An 18,809-nucleotide genomic window follows, 5' to 3' on the forward strand; every position below is an offset into this window, starting at 1 on the left:
CCAAAAAAAAAAGTAAATAAATAAAAGGATTGCTTGGCCTTTTTTTATTTTTTATTAATATGTAGAATATGACAACTCCAACAAAACAACAATTCTCTGCTGTTTGCAGTCATGTTGTTTTCAGCTTTTCCACTCTGAAGAGTGGAAATTTAAAAAAAGAGTTCAAAGGGGCAAAAAATATGCAGGCAGGAAAGTCATTTTGAGAGCCTGGTTTCGTGTTCAGTTTGCACAGTGGTGTATGGACGGTTTGTTTGAAGTTGAAGCCATGGAACATTCTTCCTATAGCCTGCCAGCTACCGCTAATGGAATTCAGTTTAATTGGGCTGAAAGTAGGTAACACAACCAAAGCTTCAAATGTGGAACCAGTTTGGGAAAAACACACCAGGTTTGAATGTCTCACTTCTATATAAATACGGGAACATATAGATGTACTGTGACTTTTTCAAAGGTACCACAACTGAGTCAGCAATGATAGAGTTCAACTTTTATAAAAGTAAGAAGCCGTATCAGACACAAACTTGTTTAAAGACATTTTTAAGGTTGTCGTTGCAGCTGCTGCAACATGCATCAACATTCTTTTCTAAAGCTCCAAAGCAAATTATCATTTATCATGATCTAAACCAACAAAATTCAAGGGTTTTGATGTTTTAGCTGTAAGAACAGTAAAGAGAACCAAGTGCAAATGAAATGCTAAAGCTGCTGTCAGTGGTTCATTGGGGTTTCTATGGTAACTGCACACCTGTGTCTGTCACTCCCTGACAACACTGTTCATAGAGGCAGAAAGTAAGCCACACATAAAAAGCCACTGTGCAAAAACTGTAGGTTGTATAGAAAATAATCCTAAACTGTGAATGCAGAAGTGTCTGTAAATGAGTCCGCATCTAACACTGTGACTATTGGAAATGGGCACCAGTGACCCCGGCGACCCGAAAAGGAAGAAGAGGGTGAAGATGATGAATAGATAGTGTGCAAGAATTGTAATAATTGTGAAAATAAGAAGTATTGGCAAAATTTTGACAGTTTGCACAGGTCAAACGCTAGAATATGTGACAATCAACTTTTAGATGACACTTTTGTTATAAATTCTCTAAATGCCACAAATTGCAATAAACTATAAAGAATATTAAAAGAAAGGTTGTAAGCTCAATCATCCAGGTATATAACAACAAAAAAGGTTAAATCATGTCATCTGGATCAGTTTCTTTAAGTGAGAAAAGTTTCATTCCCCATCCAGAGGGCTTCCTCAGTCTACAGCCTGCCAACCAGATCTGTCCCATAGGTAGCCTTCATTGCCGTGTCTCTTTTAACAACAGGCTGTTTCTGTGAGTAGCAAGTTGGCTATCTTGCCTAAAACGTTTGATTGTTGTACAAAGTACATGATGATTGATTGTTTAGGATGGGTGCTCTGTCTGCTCATGTTAAAAGTCTACTTCTGAGATTCCAACAGGAGGTTGGCTTGAAACACAGCAGTGAAGGCTACTACCTATGGGACAGATCTGGTTGGCAGGCACTGACGAAGTCCTCTGGATGGGGGACGAAACGGTTCTCACTTAAAGAAGCTGGTCCAGATGACACAATTTAACTTTTTTTTTTTTAATAAAGAATATTAAAATGTCAGTTCAGTTAAAGTGAAGTGTAAAGTCCAATGCGTAAAATCTGGCTTATGTTTTTACTGTAAAGTTTGCCTAAAGAGGGCTGAGGTTTCTCACAAGTTTCACCAAAAATGTTTTTGCTGTTTACAGTATGTGGAATTACCTTTTTTTTGGTTGCAGTTTTTTGTTAACTGTATGTATGGTGCACTATTGCCAAAATCAGAACAATAACAGATCTACACAACAAAACAGCAACTGAGAGCACAAAAATTCATTGAACTAAACAAATGTTAAATTTTACAAACAATATATTACAAAACACAAACTGCAGACAGTTGTTTTCAAGTGGGTTCTTTTTACTGACACATTGAAACAGAATAAAATTAAGAAATTGTCTCCAACCCATGGCATTTGGAACATCCTCACAGAAAGTTTGGTGCCACTTTTAACTATTTTTTTCCTGTTTAGCTTCGAAAGTGCTGGGAAGGTATGACAGAGGCTTTCCTGAATCTCAGCAGTGTGTGGGCATCGTGGAAACAGTGACAAGATGCGGCACAAGACACACAGTCCTGCTCTGTAACATCAGCATTAAGTATGACATCATTAGCAGTGGTATGATGGAGCGCACACACACACACACGAGATGTTGGAGAAAACCAGGAGTAGATTCCCCTCTCTGACTAGAGCAGAGACTAAATGGAGGAAGTGTTGCTAGCAGAACATGACGTGGATATGCAAAAACGTAGCCCACTCAGACTCACAGTCTGTCTTCTCCACTGATCGCAGAGTTGGAAACTCTCAGCTGACTCTCAGCTGCAATGTCACACAGGAACTATGAAAGGGGCACTGATGTGATGAGGCTAAAACTGTCAGGCTGGAACAAGTGTAAATCTGGACCGGGAGACAAGGCAGGCTTTGACCTGCAAGTACTTTACAGGTCTTATGACATCAGATGTCTCAGTGACCCGGGGAAAACTGGAAAAGCTGAGGATCACTGATGTATGAGGGAGAAAAAAATACATATTTTTCCTGATAATGGTTCAGCTGCTGAGACAGATGCCAGCATCACACATTTTGACCATATTGATTCATTAATTCATTCATTCTTCAGGTCATTGAGTCACGAGGACCCATTTACAAGACAGACCTGATTTAAACAAATAACACAGATGAGGTACAGACAAAAAACAGACAATCATATAAAAGCATAAAAAATGAAAAGTAAATAAAATCAGTTATATAAAAATGAAACAAAAACAAGCTTCATTATAAAACAATGTAAAATAATAAAAACAGGAACATGTCTGCATTGGTTTTTGCAATGAGCTTAACAGTTGTTTAAAATCCCTTAGAGAGGTCAAAGTCATCAATTTCTGATGTTTTTGCAAGGTGTTCCAGGAAACAGGAGTGGAGTAGGAGCAGGCCCTTTTGCCAAGTTCGGTCCGCACTGAGGGTGCACTGCAAGTAATTATGTCCTGAGAGCGCACTAACGAAGTGACATGTAGGAGGAGATATATGAAGGCAAAGAAGTGATTTAAAGATGAAAATGTGCCAGTGTGAGAGGCTGCATGAAATTAATGACTAACTGACCAATGAATACAGGGACAGGGTGCAGTGATGGGTACAGTAGTTACAGCCAGTTATGAATCTTAGTGCACAGTTATAGACAGCGTCCAATATCTGCAAAGTGCTTGCAGGAGCGTTCATGGTAAATGGTAAATGGACTATACTGATATAGCGCCTTTCTATCTTATCAAGACACTCAAAGCTCTTTACACTGCAATCTGTGCCCTCATTTACCCAATCATAGAGAAAGCTAACTGAACAAATCATTCTAAAGAGACTAATCAGTGCTTTATGACATTCATACACCGATGGGCCACACATCGGAGGCAATGAGGGGTTCAGTGTCTAGTCCAGGGACACTTCGGTATGTGACTGCTGGTGGATTCGAACACCCAACTTTTGCAGTGGAGGACGACTGCTCTAACCACTCAGCCACAGCCGTCCGTTCATGTAAATAATATCACCATAGTCAATGGAGGGATGGAAAGTAGCAGTTACAAGGCGTTTCCTAGCATTCAGAGTTAGACAGGATCTATTTCTAAAAAAAGAAACCCAGTTTTACTTTCAATTTCTTTATCAAGTTTTCGAAATGAGGCTTAAACGAGAGAAGCGAATCAACCAAAATACCCAAGTATTTAAAGGATTCGACAAACTCAATAGGAACACCATTCGAAAATAAAATAGAAGGAAGGACTGCTGGTACCGACTTCCTGTTTGAAAACAACATCCCTTTGGTTTTATCAGCATTTAGCAACAGTTTGAGATGGATCAAATCTGACTGGATGGTGTCAAATGAAGACTGCAAGAGCAGGAAAACCTTAGCAAACATTTTAGCTCAACAATACACTACTGTGTCATCGGCATAGACATGTAAGGATGCATCAGGGATGATCTGACCTACATTACTTATGTAGATTGTGAAGAGGGAGGGTCCTAAGACTGAACCTTGTGGTACACCATTGTTAACAGTTAGATTGCTGGAAGAAGTACCATTATGTTGAACACATTGCCTCTGATCTGAAAGATATGAAATCAAAATATGTGATGCCATTGCCAGCATCACATATTTTGATCATATTAATCCAATCATTCATCAAACCATTTTTCAAACCTGATAAATGTTGGTCAGAGAGACCCGTTTTGACAAGAGCTGTCAGTGGAGCTGCCAGATGCAAGGGGGAAAAAGACTCAACATAAATCAGGTAAAACAAGAGTTTAGGCACCATCTATAAATCACAAACTGACTGTATTTCATTACTAGTGTAAACCATTGTGTTACAAAAATCTTGTTCCAATAATGTTGTAGATGAACATATATCTGTGATATATTCATAAATTAAACGGATTCATTCATTTTTCTGGACTGAATAATATCGTGCGTTGAAATTAATTAAATGTAACGTGAGGCGTTAATTTTCTTTGACCCATCAAATGAATGCGGTCATTTATTAACAGAATCAAAGTTTAACATCAAACATTTACATTAATTTGGCAAATTGATTTCATTAACACATAATTAATTAGCAAGTTTTACAAGGAGGAAACCATACGGCCATGATTTCCCCATTTCAAGCATTACAACAGACATTTCTGAAAATATCTGGATGTTCACTGGCAAAATATGAGTTTAAAGATGGAAATGAAGTTTAAATGGAGAGAAAGAATGGATGAGGGAAATGTGTCGGTATCAGAACGGCACTCTCCGTTAAGATCCCAGCTTCCTCCTCGGTACACTTAGGTGGTATAAATCGACTCTTTACCTGTAGCAGGTGTCTCCACTGGTACGGAGTTCCATTTAACGCACCCTTTCAGCGTCTCCGTAGGAACAGCTGTGAATCGTCCGAAGTAGCGACGGTATTCCATCCGACACAGGTTCACCTCCCGGTTGGACTCACATGAGTTGTAAGTCCGTCAGAGTTCCACTCAGATGTGGAAGATTGCATAATTCCCACGAGACTCGGAAGAACTCCGGATCATGTCTGGAACTCCTGTTCTCCCCAGCACTTCTTGTGTTCGGTTTGCTCTCCGAACTGAACTCGACTGCACTCGACCGCAACTCGACTGGTTTGAACTAGGAAGTGCCGACATTTAAAGAGTTCTATTTCCGGTTCATTTGGGAAGTTCCTGATTGGTCGATCGACCAGACAGGGGTGTGTTTTAGTGATGTAAGAGGTTATTAAAAGTCAGAAAAACAGAAAAATTGTTTTGGAACGGACAGAAGATGTTTTGAGACAGACGAGAGAAATGTTTAGGCGAGTTGGGGAAAAACAGATGCCAGCTTCTCTATTTACGTCTGAGAGGATATAAAAACATGACAGTTCGTTCCAACAACTTGTCTTCGACCTTTGACCGACATCACAACTTGCTCATTTCAGACAGAAAATCAGAAAATGCATGAATTACTCCGTAACACATTCTAACTTGATTTCTACTTTGAATGAGGATTAAAAATCACTAATACTGTTTCACAGTTGATTTAAAATGAGTAGTTCACTTCAACATTAAAAATGGTTTGAACTAAACACACTTTTGATTATCAAGACATTTGTAAAATAGTAATGATAATAAAAAAGAGAGTGTTCTTTCAATTGATCAGTGCAGGACACTTTAGAAAGTCTCTGGATGAACTTAATCTTGTGTTTCTGGACTCAAATCAATGAAATACAGTTCTTGTCACAGGAAGGCCCCTCAAGGCCAGGACTTGATCTGAGGCTTAGTTCACTACAATGTTAAACAACTAAATTAGAAACATTTCTATTTCCTTAAGTGTTTGCATTTTGATGGTTCCTAAGTGCTCGTCTCACACCCCACTAATGTTACTCATCCAAAGTATAAAGTGCTTTGATTGAAAAAATAAAGTTCATGTTTTTTTTTAATCATTATTTTGCAATCGAAAGGAGAAGAAGCTACAGGTTTAACAAAACTGTTTAAAAGAGTTTCATTCTAAAAGTGAGAATTTGATCAACTTTTTAGCATCACTAAACTTAAACAATGTTCTACTTGTTCTGTAACAGAATCAAGTATGTTATTAATACATCTATTTTTTTTCTCCCTATATGTAGTTGGTAAAACTGAGGCAATGCCTTTAGCAACTAGTAGCTTAGTTTGCACTTGGTTATTTGGTTTTACATTGATCTTGGAATGGTGTTCTGCTCTACAAAGACATTAAAACTCAAGATCCATCATGTTCTAATGAAATAAACCTCAATGAAGACCATTCCATTATAATAGGTGTGGTTACCTAACAAGGAGGCACACATTTTAAACTGCATTGGGAACATCAATACAGTTTCTATTGTAGTCCATGATAAAGGTCAGACACTTAGCTCACATGTGTTTAATAACACTGGTGCCAACAAATACAAGCTGAGCAGACTCCCCCGACAACGAAACATTGCCACAGCTCCAGTACTGATTTTAACCTGCGGCAACTCTCTAAGACAAATATGTCTGTCTATACTTAGCTTGATATATTCGAGCCTACCTCACACAGAGACACATGTTTCCTTTGGCCACCACGGCCATCCCATCCACACATACAGACATGCAGCCAGTTAGCCTGCTGATATTCAGAACAGGAAACGGCCTCTCGCAAGCTTCGGACTGTTCAGTCTGACAAAACAGCCAATAACAACTGGAGCTTTGAAGTCAACTTAACATTTTATTGTTAAAACGATAAGTCAAATCTCTTGGAGTGGAAAGATTATGAACAATGATTGCCTTACCCGTTGTGGATAGATATTTGAACGACCTAAAGTTGGAGCAATTGTTTACCTCTGGGCTGACCGATGAGCTAAAGGCTAGTCTGAGTGGAGCCGAAACTAAAGTTGCTTGCTGCCATCCAAGAGCAACCGTCTTAAAACATGATGGTGGTTCATGTGAACACTCCTTTAAAAACCTACACATCAGTTTCAATTTTTCAATACTTAATTGTTTATATACAATTTTATGGTTATTTTCAAGCGCTAATAGTGGCTGCATTTGCTAGTTCAACTTCTGGTGCAGCTAATTAATTGTTCCCCCCACGTTTCTTCACACTTCATGCTCTATGTTTGATTTAGACCAGGGCTATTCAAGAAAACTGCTCAGGGAGCCACAGTTTCTGAAAGCTCGGGTGCCGGACATCCACCGATTAAAATAATTATATACATAAACCAAAGCTTACAATGATCTGTTACCTTTTAAATGTGTTTATGTTATTACACTGAATCATAAATGCAATAAACAGAACCCCCCAATTATTTTTAATTTTTATAATTTTTTTTATGAAGTGTGCCAAATGGAAGTCACCTGCAGGCCGGAAATGGCTCGTGGGCCGCCAGTTGAATAGCCCCGATTTAGACACTAACTACAGAGGATTATTTGACACAACATCACTTTGAAAAATGACCTCATGAGGCAACTTTTGGTTACAAATGTGACTAAAAATAATTTACAGTTCGTTTCATTTTGTTTCTTCTTGTCTTGTGCTCACATTCTTTTAAAAAGACAGATAAAGATATCATTTTAATTTATTGCGTTCTGGAAAGGCATCAAAGTGTACAGTTTTCCATTATGACACCACGGCAACAAAATCAAAAGCACATTCCTGAGAAAGCCAAAATGCAATTTTCAAAACATCCACAGCTAAAGGAAACAAGAACAAAAAAAAGATGTGTAGCTGTGTGCACATCGGGGCTGCCAGAAATAATATGTTAAATCACTCGAAGAACGAAACAATGGTGTTTCTCTTTATCATCTGATGACTTTCATTTCAAAATCTCCTGAAAATGTCATGGGATGAAAGATAAATGGACTTAAACAACAACTTGACAAAAACTAAGCCAGATTACTGCACATGTAAGATAACAATGTCAGCTATGTCTGAGTGTTGTTTTGCAGAGAGGCAGGAGCTCGCTCCTTCATCAAGCTGCTTCCGTTAGATAGCCTACAATTTAAGTCTGGGTCCTGAGGCTGTGATGACGTGCAACACACACATTTTCTCTTGTTAGTTTTTTTTTTTCAGAGATACGGGAATCCACAGAAACACCAAGCTTTCACACTTTCAACAGTTGTGGTCAAATGGTCAAGCAGGAGTCCCTGCTGTACTGAGCCAGCAAAGAGAACATAACCTTATTAGGGAAAGTGCTGACGCCCTTATAAGGAGACACTTCCTCTCTAGTAACAGCTCAGTCTGCTGGCTTTTCGCTCACATTCCTTTCCTTCATCTCCAAGTTTCTCCGGGAGCTTTTCATTTCCGATTTGCTGGCTAGAGGAGCATGGCAGCTTTTCATGCGAGTCTAGCCTGGTGTGAGATCCCCTTTTCCAAAAGGGAAAAAAGAAGAAAAGAAAAATACACAAACCTCCGTCTAGCCTCTTTCCTGCAAGCCTTTACTTTGGGCTTGATGTAGTAAAATAAGCCTGGCCGGGAACAGGGCACACCTGGCCTTTCAAGTCCATCACAGACTAAACCTCATTAGGCAGGTGAGAAGTCCAAGAGCACGTAGACTTTGTTCTTGTCGCGTCAGCCCTGTATTACCTTCATGGACAGGGCTGTACTTTCACTGAAGTCAGCTCAGTGTTTTCAATCATTTATGCTGAATAGGACTCAGTGGACTCAAGATGTACTGTTCAATGTGAGATCAAATCTCCAGCCCCCGGTTTAAATGTTCCCTGTTCAGCAAGGAAACAAAGCAACTTAATGTTTAAATCAATTAGCATTTATTTTACAAAATTCTGGTCAGTTTTTACTTCATTATATCAGTATTTTTAAAGGAAAAATATAATGTCCTGTTCAGCTTACCTTGTTTGGGTTTCTTTAGCAATTCGAGGTGCTGTAACTCAGAAAAGAAGTCATCAGTATTCTGATTTTTATTCAACATCACACATTAATGACACAAAACAATACACTACACTTTATCTTAACTGTCTGTTGAACAGTACCCTGTATTATTTACAGAAATGACAATACTTTCAGTGTAGTACTAAGTTTGTATGCAGAGAAAATACCCATTTTCACCAATTATCTTCAAGTACAATTGTATGCAGATGATTCACTCCAATACCAGTAAAGCTGATGTTGTACAATGCTAAAATTGTTGCAGTAAACTTTGTGTTTTACATTTAAAACTTAATTAAAGTTAATTAAGCTACAGTTAAAAGCTGTGGAAAGAAATTATGCACAACAAAACACCAGTGCTGAAGTACGTGTTAAGTTCTTTACGGTGCATCGTATTTTCCTGTGGGCTGTGGTAGCTCTGTGGTCAGTGCTGTGGTCATGTAATCCTGAGATTGCAGGTTCGAGATGAGGTTACATCAGAAAGGGTATACGGCGTAAAACAATTTTTTAATGTTTCGTGCAAGTCTGTTTGCTGTGGCGATCCCAAAACAACAACATTGTATTTTCCTTAAAATAAGTTAGAATGATATTATAATTTCTTGAAGAAATGGCTATTACCTATCTCATACGCTAAAGTTTAAGCAAAGATCTTGTGTATTCTGCTAGCACTCAAAGAACGTGTTGAAAATGGCTTTCGGCTTCCACAACACCAAGTTTTAGATCAGTATATGTTGGATTGGCTGAGTTGTAGCCATTTTTGTTTGCCTAAAGCAATTACCTGTACCGACCATCTTGAGTTAAGTTGACTCTAAAACATACCGTATTTTTCGGACTATAAGGCGCACTTAAAATCCTTTAATTTTCTCAAAAATCAACAGTGAGCCTTATAATCCGGTGCACCTTATGTAGTAATTCTGGTTGTGCTTACTGACCTCGAACTGATTTCATGTGGTACACGGCGCTCAAAAATCTGTCAAAAATGTTTTTGTTTCGCTTAATGCATCTTATAATCTGGTGCGCCTTATAGTCCGAAAAATACGGTAATCAGTTATCGATGCACATCCATTGAATATTTTCTGAGAGTTTCATTAAAATATGTGCAGTGGTTTGTGAGTAATGTTGCCAACAGACAGACAAAAACAGACACAGTTATGATCACTTGCCTTTCATGCTTGCAGCAGTAATTATTGTACTAGTTAGAATAACAACACCACCAGCAGCTGCTGAATAAACACAGACTGGACAAAACATAAAAAACTCAACCATAAAGCATCAAATTAAACAGTTTAACTTTAGTTTACTCAAACATGTCTTTGCGTAGCTTGTCATGCTTGTGTTTCAAGATTTTGAATTCATGCCATCCACTTGTAATTCACAAATTTCATTTAAAAACATTTGATCTCTTAAAGGGGCAGCATATGGGAATTAGTGCCATCTAGTGGTAATGTTGCAGATTGCATCAATCTAAATATTGCCTTTTATGATTTTTCTGTGTTTTAAAGAAACTATAGTGGCTGAAACTATTCAGAAATTTGATTTGTTTATCCCAGACTGTAGAAATTTAGCAAACTCATAAAGAATGGGCCTTGTACTTGTAGATATAACTAACTTGTTTTGAAGACACAAATGTAGTTACGTTTGTTGTTGTTGTTGTTGTTGACGACCGTTAACAAAAGCATAGTTTTAAGTATCATTTTGCAATTCTGTAAATAGATGCAGAAGAAAACAGCGCACACATAATAAACTTAAATATAGAAACCTCAGCACAGAAAAATCCAGCTGCAGATTCCCAGACGTGATCACATGAGAACAAAAGGCAAAAGTTACGAGCCAGCGGCTGGCAGCTCTCTGCACTGAAATGAGTACCTTGACAGATAACCAGCTCAAGATAATGACTCCAATAATTTCCTTTTCCTGACCGCTTAATTTACCAAAGTACATAATGTTTGTGCGTCTTTGAAGCCAAGGTTGAGGAATGTTGTTGTGGGCTTAAAGTCTTAACCACCTGCTACTCATCAATCCATTTGTTTTTATGGTTTTTGCATTTTAATGAGCTTCTACCTGTTGTTTTGTAAACCGCTCCTCTTTCATGGTCAACTATAAGTGGCTTCACTTTTGAACTGTGTGTCCTTTTTCTCTTTCCTTCCTTTTTTAAAAAATAAAATTAAATATTTATAGGTAGTGGCTGTCTGTTTATGAAGTCAGTCTTCAGGAATTCCCAGTGTGGGGTCCCAGGCTTCCAAACCAGACTTGTCCTCCCGTTACAGATGAAAGCAGGTTTGCGAAAAAAAGAGAGAGAGGGAAACCGTGTTGTTTGGCTGAGCAGAAGTACCTTGCCTTCAGACGGCAGGAATGTGGGATGTCTGGAGTGGGGGTCAGGAAGCGAGGAAAGAATGCCAAGCATGTCCATGTTTATCCAGGGCTGGCTCTCCATTCAACCCCCAGTGACGTGCTGCGAGGGCCTGGGAGTATAAAGGGAGCCCGAGTGTGCAGTCAGAACTCAGATCAACTCCTCTACTGAAGCTAAACTCTAGCTTTCACTAAGAAAGAACTGAAAGACGGCGAGCGGAGCTGCGGATTGACAAGAGATCAACTTGATCAGAAGACTTTCACAAGCTCCAACTCTGAGACGAAAGGAAGACTTTCTCCACGAAGACTTTGGAAGAATTTATTACCGAAAACCTGAGAAGATGTCTGCTGGAATGAAGAAAATCATCTTGCTGCCTGTGCTGTGCATCATGTTCTCATACATGGTAAGCTCAACCAAAGAATTTAGTTATTATGACTTTTTACCTTCAGTCTACAATGACACGTTTTAAGTGTGTATATAGATGCATAATTCTGTCTGCAGAGCAAAGTGTGTGCACGATATTTACCGCCGCTTGTTTCTCTGTGCTCAGGCTGTGGGTCAGGAGTGCACCGGCCAGTGTTCGTGCCCCTCCACCCCACCTCAGTGCCCCCCAGGAGTGAGCCTGGTGCTTGACGGCTGCGGCTGCTGCAGGGTGTGTGCCAAACAAATGGGAGAGCTCTGCACCGAGAGAGACGTCTGTGATCCACACAAAGGCCTTTCCTGTGACTTTGGTGCTCCCACCAATAGACGCATCGGCGTCTGCACAGGTGAGCCACTGCCAAGTTTCTCACTGCACATCATCGTCCACAGTGTACGAGCCAAACCATGACCTCCACCTTGTATGTCCACAGCCCAAGAAGGAGCCACCTGTGTGATCGGTGGCATGGTATACAAAAGCGGGGAGATGTTCCAGAGCAGCTGCAAGTACCAGTGCACCTGTCTGGATGGAGCTGTGGGATGTGTCCCGCTCTGCTCCATGAACATCCGACTGCCCAGTCCGGACTGCCCCATGCCAAGACGAGTCAAAGTGCCCGGGAAGTGCTGCGAGGAATGGGTGTGTGATTCTCCCACTACAAACACCTTTGTGGGCACTGCTCTGGCTGGTAAGTGTCTTCTCGTTTGCTCTGCAAGCAACAAGATATATTTAGTCGCGTTATTCTAATCCAGTGTTACCTCATGTGTTTGTAGCATACAGAGAGGAGGAGACGTACGGCCCAGATCCCAATATGATGAGAGAGAACTGTCTGGTTCAAACTACTGAATGGAGTGCCTGCTCCAAAACCTGTGGCCTTGGAATCTCCACCAGGGTGACCAATGACAATCGCGACTGCCGCCTGGAGAAACAAACCCGTCTGTGTATGGTGCGACCGTGTGAGTCGCAGCTGGAGCAAAGCATCAGGGTGAGTTCTCGTTAAAACACGTCGCTCGTGAATGACCGCTTGCTACTACCCAAGAACGCCCTCTGAATTTGTCCGTTCTGGGATTTTTCTTTTTATGCAGAAAGGGAAAAAGTGCATCCGCACACCCAGAGTCTCCAAGCCCATGAAGTTTGAGATCTCTGGCTGCACCACTACCAAGTCCTACAGGCCAAAGTTCTGCGGAGTCTGCCTGGACGGCCGCTGCTGCACCCCCCACAGGACCACCACCCTGCCCATGGAGTTCAAATGCCCCGACGGGCAAGTCATGAAGAAGCGCATGATGTTCATCAAGTCCTGCGCCTGCCACTATAACTGCCCCGGGGAGAACGACATCTTCGAGTCGATGTATTACAAGAAGATGTATGGCGACATGGCGTGAGCCACAGAGAGACGATCCGAGCGTATGACTTGAAAACACAAACAGAACTTCATTTCAGTTCGCAGCTCAGTATATGTGTTTTTTAATTTTGAATTTTGCCATTTTCTCATGTGTTAAAGTAGCTCAGACACTCGTCTTCGTGTCTGGGAGTGTTGTACGGCTGGTGCATGGCAGCCGCTTAGACTCAGACAGAGGGTTGCCCTGCAGCTCCAAATGTTTCTGCACTATAACTATATGTGTTTTATTTTATTGTTATGACATGACAAACCTACTGTTTGGTTTCCGCCCAAATCTCTTGAATTTTATTATTTTATTTTTTTAAATCCGACCATTTTACTTTATGCATATTTATATCTAAATGCTGACCTCCTCTCTAAACGAGATGTTTGATTAGTCCAAGACCAGACCTGTAAACTCTGAGCAGCTGTGCTGGGAGCAAACACACCACAGCAAGCCAGTGTTTCACAGTCCAAACAGGTCTGAATGTGTCTTTGTGTGTGAGTTGAAGCCTTAATGTTAGTGTGGTCTATGTGTGTGTGTGTGTGCGTGTGTGTGTGCGCTTGCAAGTGTGTGCAAGAGTGGAGGAAAGGTCAAAGCTTTGGCCCAACATGTGGATGAAGAACCAAGCAGCGTGCTGAGTTTAGGAGTTGCAATGGCACTAAGAAAAGATACAAATATGGTGACATCTTTTAAAAACAAGATTTATATCAATCCAAAATCAGAACAAGTAGACTTTTATTTTGAAGTTGAAATGTTTCACATCCCACTCACTCCTTCTTTAAATTATGGAAAGTGAAATAACTTCAACTTCACATTATGTCTAATTGTTTGTTTTTAGTTTGCCATGACTGAGAATCCACACGAGCATACAAAAAAAAAAAAAAAAAACCTTACAGACTGGAAGAATTGTAATTTCATTCCTTTTTTATTATTTGTTAATATGTAAATCGTGTATATATTTGTACAGTTTAAGTTAATTTAAAAAGTCCATTTTGTTCTGTGCTTTAAAATGTAATATTTTTTTTTCCCAACATAAATTTTTACTGTTTTGTTGAGAAGCGTGACGAAAAATGTTACATGTTTCACTGTGTAGCTGGGAATAAATTGTTTTATATTTTTGTACAAATGAGTTCTCTGGTTGTTTTGTCTTCATTCTGACTAAAACTTGTTGCAGACTCAGAATAAGAACCACTCTTTAGTTTTTTATTTTACTTTTTTATCTTAAGAACAAAACACTTTACGTCAAATGTCCCATAGTTGCCTTTCAGTCAGAGTTTAAATCAAAAATCTTCAATTTTTTTAACTGCTTTTCCGCTGATGACTCTCAGCTACTACCACACCAGGTTTTAAATCAGTATCTGTCAAACTGACTGAGGTCCAGCCGTTTTGTTGTTGGCTTAAGATAATTAGCTGTGGCAACCTTCTTACTTTGGGTTTTGGGGATGACTCTCAGCTACTACCACGTCTAATTTTAGCTCAAAATCTGTAGATCTGAAAAACTTATAGGCATTTTTGTCATATCTATATTGATTAACTGCAGCAGCCATCTTGAATTGGATCCATCCATCCATCCATTATCTTTACCCACTTCTTCCTTTCTGGGTTGCAGGGGTCACTGGTGCCCATATCCAGCAATCATTGTGCGAGACTCGGGGGACACCGTGGACAGGTCTCCTCTTCATCACAGGGACACATAGAGACAAACGAGAAAAACAACCATTCACTCTCTCACTCTCACCTAGAGACAATTTAGAGTTACCAATCAGTCTAACATGCATGTTTTTGGTCTGTGGGAGGAAAATGGAGTACCCGGAGAAAACCCACACATGCACGGAGAGAACATGCAAACTCCACCCAGAAAGCCCCCCCCCCTCAGCTGGGATTTGAACCGGGCAACCTGGTCACTGAGAGGCAGCAGCTCTACCTACTGCGCCACCGTGCTGCCCTTGAACTGGATCCATTTCAAAATGTAAACAGTTGTAGACGTGCATTATGAGAGCCTATTAAAAGCCATCCAGTAGTTCATGAAATATTTTGCTGACAGACTTAAAGGGTTGATGCCAGCACATTACACAATGTGTCGAGCTTTGAGTATGTGTTTGGGATCATGCTCAGCTATTATCAAACCAAATTTTAGCTTAATATCTGTAAAATTGGCTGAATTTTAACCCTTTTTTATTATTTTTTGATTTATGAGATATTTTAAGAACAGCGAGAAACATACAGACACAGGCAGCAACATATCACCCCTTCACCGTTAGATAATAAAAGTAATGAGAATAAAGTCAGAGTCAGAGTTTCTTTATTGTCATTCGCACCTCATGTGGTACATGTGGTGGAGCGAAATTATGTACACGCGGTCCCAGTTACATCCAACAATAAAATGTATAAGAAAAACAGTAATGACATCTAAGATATGAACTAAGAAAAACATCAACTAAATATACACTAAGGACTCATAACATAAAACATTGAACATCAACACAAACATGAACATGAGTCTGTGAGCAGATGTGCACGCATGAACACATCAACATTAAAACAGATCAGCAGCAACATGAAACAGATCAGCAGCAACATGAAACAGATCAGCAGCAACATGATATGGTTTTTCACAGTGATTATTCTGGTTAGAGATGCATGAGTCTAACAGCCTCAGGGTAGAAGCTGTTCCTCAGTCTAGTGGTTCTACACTTAATGCTCCTCAACCTCCTTCCTGAGGAGAATGGGGCAAAAAGTGTGTGTGCTGGGTGAGTGGGGTCCTTCATGATGCAGGTGGCCCTCTTCTTACATCTGGAGGTGTAGATGTCTGTGATGGTGGGGAGGCTGATTCCGACAGATTTCTGTGCAGCCTTCACCACTCTCTGCAAAGCTTTTCTTTCTGCAGCTGTGCGGCCTCCATGCCACACGTTGATGCTGGAGCACAGGATGCTCTCCACTGCACACCTGTAGAAGGAGGTGAGGACTGAGCTTCCCAGACCAGCTCGCCTCAGCCGTCTGAGGAAGTAGAGTCTCTGATGAGCTTTCTTCATCAGGCTGGTGGTGTTGTTGCTCCAGCTGAGGTTGTCATTCATGTGTACACCCAAGTACTTGTAGCTGGAGACCACTTCCACCACAGATCCTCTTATGTTTTATCCTCTTATGTATTATCTTCTTATAAACCTGCTTCAATCGTCTTTTTTAAGTGATTATGAGCAACTGTTTCATGACTAAAACAGGAGTAATGTAGAGGATGTAAGTTTTGCTTAAGTTGCTGGTTTTTAACTAGATGGTCCATGCCATATGTGTCAAACTCAAGACCCGGGGGCCAAATGTGGCCCTCGTTGACATCTTATCTGGCCCCCAAGCTGATATGTGAAACGTTAAATGCTTCTATCTCTTTGTTTTTTCAGTAATCTTAGATTATAATGCTGAAAGCACAACAGTTAACATAAACTGACACCAACCAAACTCTTGTTGAGAAAAGTGTAACCAAGAAAAGATGTTGGGTATCTATTTGAGTTAGTGTGGCTTTTGAAATTGGCCCTTAGTTTGAATAAAGTTTTAATTTAGGCCCCTTTTGTAAGTGAGATTGACACACCTGGTCTATGCGTAACACTCACACTGGCTAATCTTCTGTGATGGAGAAACATCATGAGATTTTAGAGAAAAACAAGTGGAAAAGTCCTGTCTTTTTACCACAACGTTCTGCAGCGACGCTGTTAAAGGAGGTGTGGCGTGTGCATTTTGTTTCATAAAAGTATGAAAATACTTCAGTGGAAGGATTGAGGCTTGGCTGCATGCAATGAAAGTTCTGACAGGATGATATTCTCAAATGACGTCTTCAAGAACAACTCCCAAAGGAAGAGCTGGACTTTGGTAGAAAAACAAGAGCAAGTTCCATCAGGACGGTGTCCCTGAACGCCTCATTCACTGACAGCTCCTACAGGTGGACTGAAATGTTCAAATGTCGCCCTCTTGTGCCCTTTCTAATTCATCAGCACAAAATGTTCAACTCTACACTTGACTGTTTTTCATCTACACCCAAAAAAAAAAAAACCAAAAACTTAAAATGAAGAGGAGATCCATAAGATTGTTGAAGGTTATTTGAATTTTGTGGACGTCCACCGGTGAAAAATATAGATGTGTTTTAGTTTATTTAATGAACGATTTATGAAATGAGTTAAATGTTCATTTTTATTTATCTATTTATTCTTCGTGTAAGCAGACAAATCCCACTGAAATCACAAATCTCTTTTTCTAGAGAGGCCTGAGCCTGAAGGCAGCCCAGCACGCATGTTTTGGTCTGTGGGAAGAAACCAGAGTACCCAGAGAAAACACACGCATACACGAGGAGAACATGCAAAATCCACACAGAAAGACCCCAGGACTAACCCGGGGATTGAGCTCACAAACTTCTTACTGTGAAGCAGCAGTGCTAACCACTAATCCACCATGCTGCCTCATGATTCAATACTTGGTTCCATTTTAATGGATTAATTTAGGTCTTTTCTGTCTTGTGGCTTTTCAGTGTGACTTTTTAAATTAGTGTGAAGTAAATAAGCTTTGGCTTCCATCCAATTATTGTGTTGTTATTGTTTATTGTAAAATGAATGATTCTTCAATTTGGTTATGTAAAACAGCTTTTGCCAAGCGTTATGGAATTTGTCTAAAACGCTGGAGTATCCTTGGGCCAAACACTGCATTCTCCTCATTACCTCCCACATGCTTTTCAGCGTATGAGTGAAAAATACAAAAGTGGTGTATGTGGACAGAGTGTACATATAAAATAAAATAAAAAACGATACGTGGGAGGAGGGTGTGTGAAGGAGTACGTGATAAACACATTGTGAAGCACTTCGCAGAAGCTGGACGAGGTTAAAAAGGTGTGCTTGGCATCGAAGCTGAAAAAAACGTTCATTTCTTCACGTCTTCAACATTCTTAAAACGATTCAATGGGTGCATCACTTTTTTCAGCCATTAACCCAGTTTAATTATAATGTAATGCTGTGTAAAGTTTGGGGTTTAAATTAAAGGTGCAGTATCTCAGACTGTTGTTGAGCAGAAGACGAATCAACTGAAGGTTTGTTCGCAGTAATGAGGCAGTTGCTCCAGTCTGTTGTGAAGGAGCTGAGCCAAAAGGCAACGCTTTTGACTTGATGGTCCTTTGTTGCGACACTCATGACATGTGGATCATAAATCAGAATGAGATATATCAATCTTGGATTTTGATGCGGCCACACACTAAAATATAAGCTGGTCCCTCACTTATTTTTCAAGTTATGCTCACAATATGCATGAACGGACAGGGGAGCGTTTCCATTTCCCCCTCTTCGCACCGTGGCGGGGGAGAAAAAGTGGAAGAAAGTTGATGGATGGAAATAATAGGCAACACAAAATCACCTTCCTGCTACGTTTAAAACAGTTTGCGCTCAGTTTATTATTATTAATATTATGTTTTGCCTGCCAGGCTTTTTAAAACTCACCACATTTGTATTTGGTGCTGCCTGCCAGCAAATGTCGATGCAGAGATGCAGGTTTAAATCTTTAACCAGTTTACAGACACATTCACAGCTGCCCAATGAAGCTCAGCTTCTATCCACATTATGCAAGAAGAGAAAACTGCCCCGACCAACACAGACCCTTTTTATTTATTTATTTATTTAAAATAACGACCAGAGAATTGTGATGTCTAAACTAAGGGTTG

General features: G+C 40.1%; 1 protein-coding gene across 1 annotated transcript; it reads left to right on the forward strand.

The window, feature by feature from the left end:
- Window positions 1–11,480: 11,480 nt before the first annotated feature.
- LOC119418114 (CCN family member 2) lies at window positions 11,481–14,245 on the forward strand. The gene is made up of 5 exons (XM_037685367.1): window positions 11,481–11,729; window positions 11,877–12,093; window positions 12,178–12,429; window positions 12,515–12,726; window positions 12,827–14,245. Exons 1-5 carry the CDS (start codon window positions 11,667–11,669, stop codon window positions 13,121–13,123), a joined length of 1,041 nt encoding a protein of 346 aa, XP_037541295.1. The 5' UTR covers window positions 11,481–11,666; the 3' UTR covers window positions 13,124–14,245.
- The last annotated feature ends 4,564 nt before the right edge of the window (window positions 14,246–18,809 follow it).

Source organism: Nematolebias whitei, chromosome 12 (genome assembly GCF_014905685.2).
Source record: "Nematolebias whitei isolate Nwh7 chromosome 12, NemWhi1, whole genome shotgun sequence".
NCBI classification, from domain to species: domain Eukaryota; kingdom Metazoa; phylum Chordata; class Actinopteri; order Cyprinodontiformes; family Rivulidae; genus Nematolebias; species Nematolebias whitei.

Excerpts from the sequence above, each read along its gene's own strand:
- LOC119418114 (XM_037685367.1), top strand. The coding sequence starts at position 11,667 with ATGTCTGCTGGAATGAAGAAAATCATCTTGCTGCCTGTGCTGTGCATC. Across the intron at positions 11,730-11,876 it reads GCATCATGTTCTCATACATG|GCTGTGGGTCAGGAGTGCAC; the intron begins GTAAGCTCAACC and ends CTCTGTGCTCAG. Across the intron at positions 12,430-12,514 it reads TGTGGGCACTGCTCTGGCTG|CATACAGAGAGGAGGAGACG; the intron begins GTAAGTGTCTTC and ends ATGTGTTTGTAG.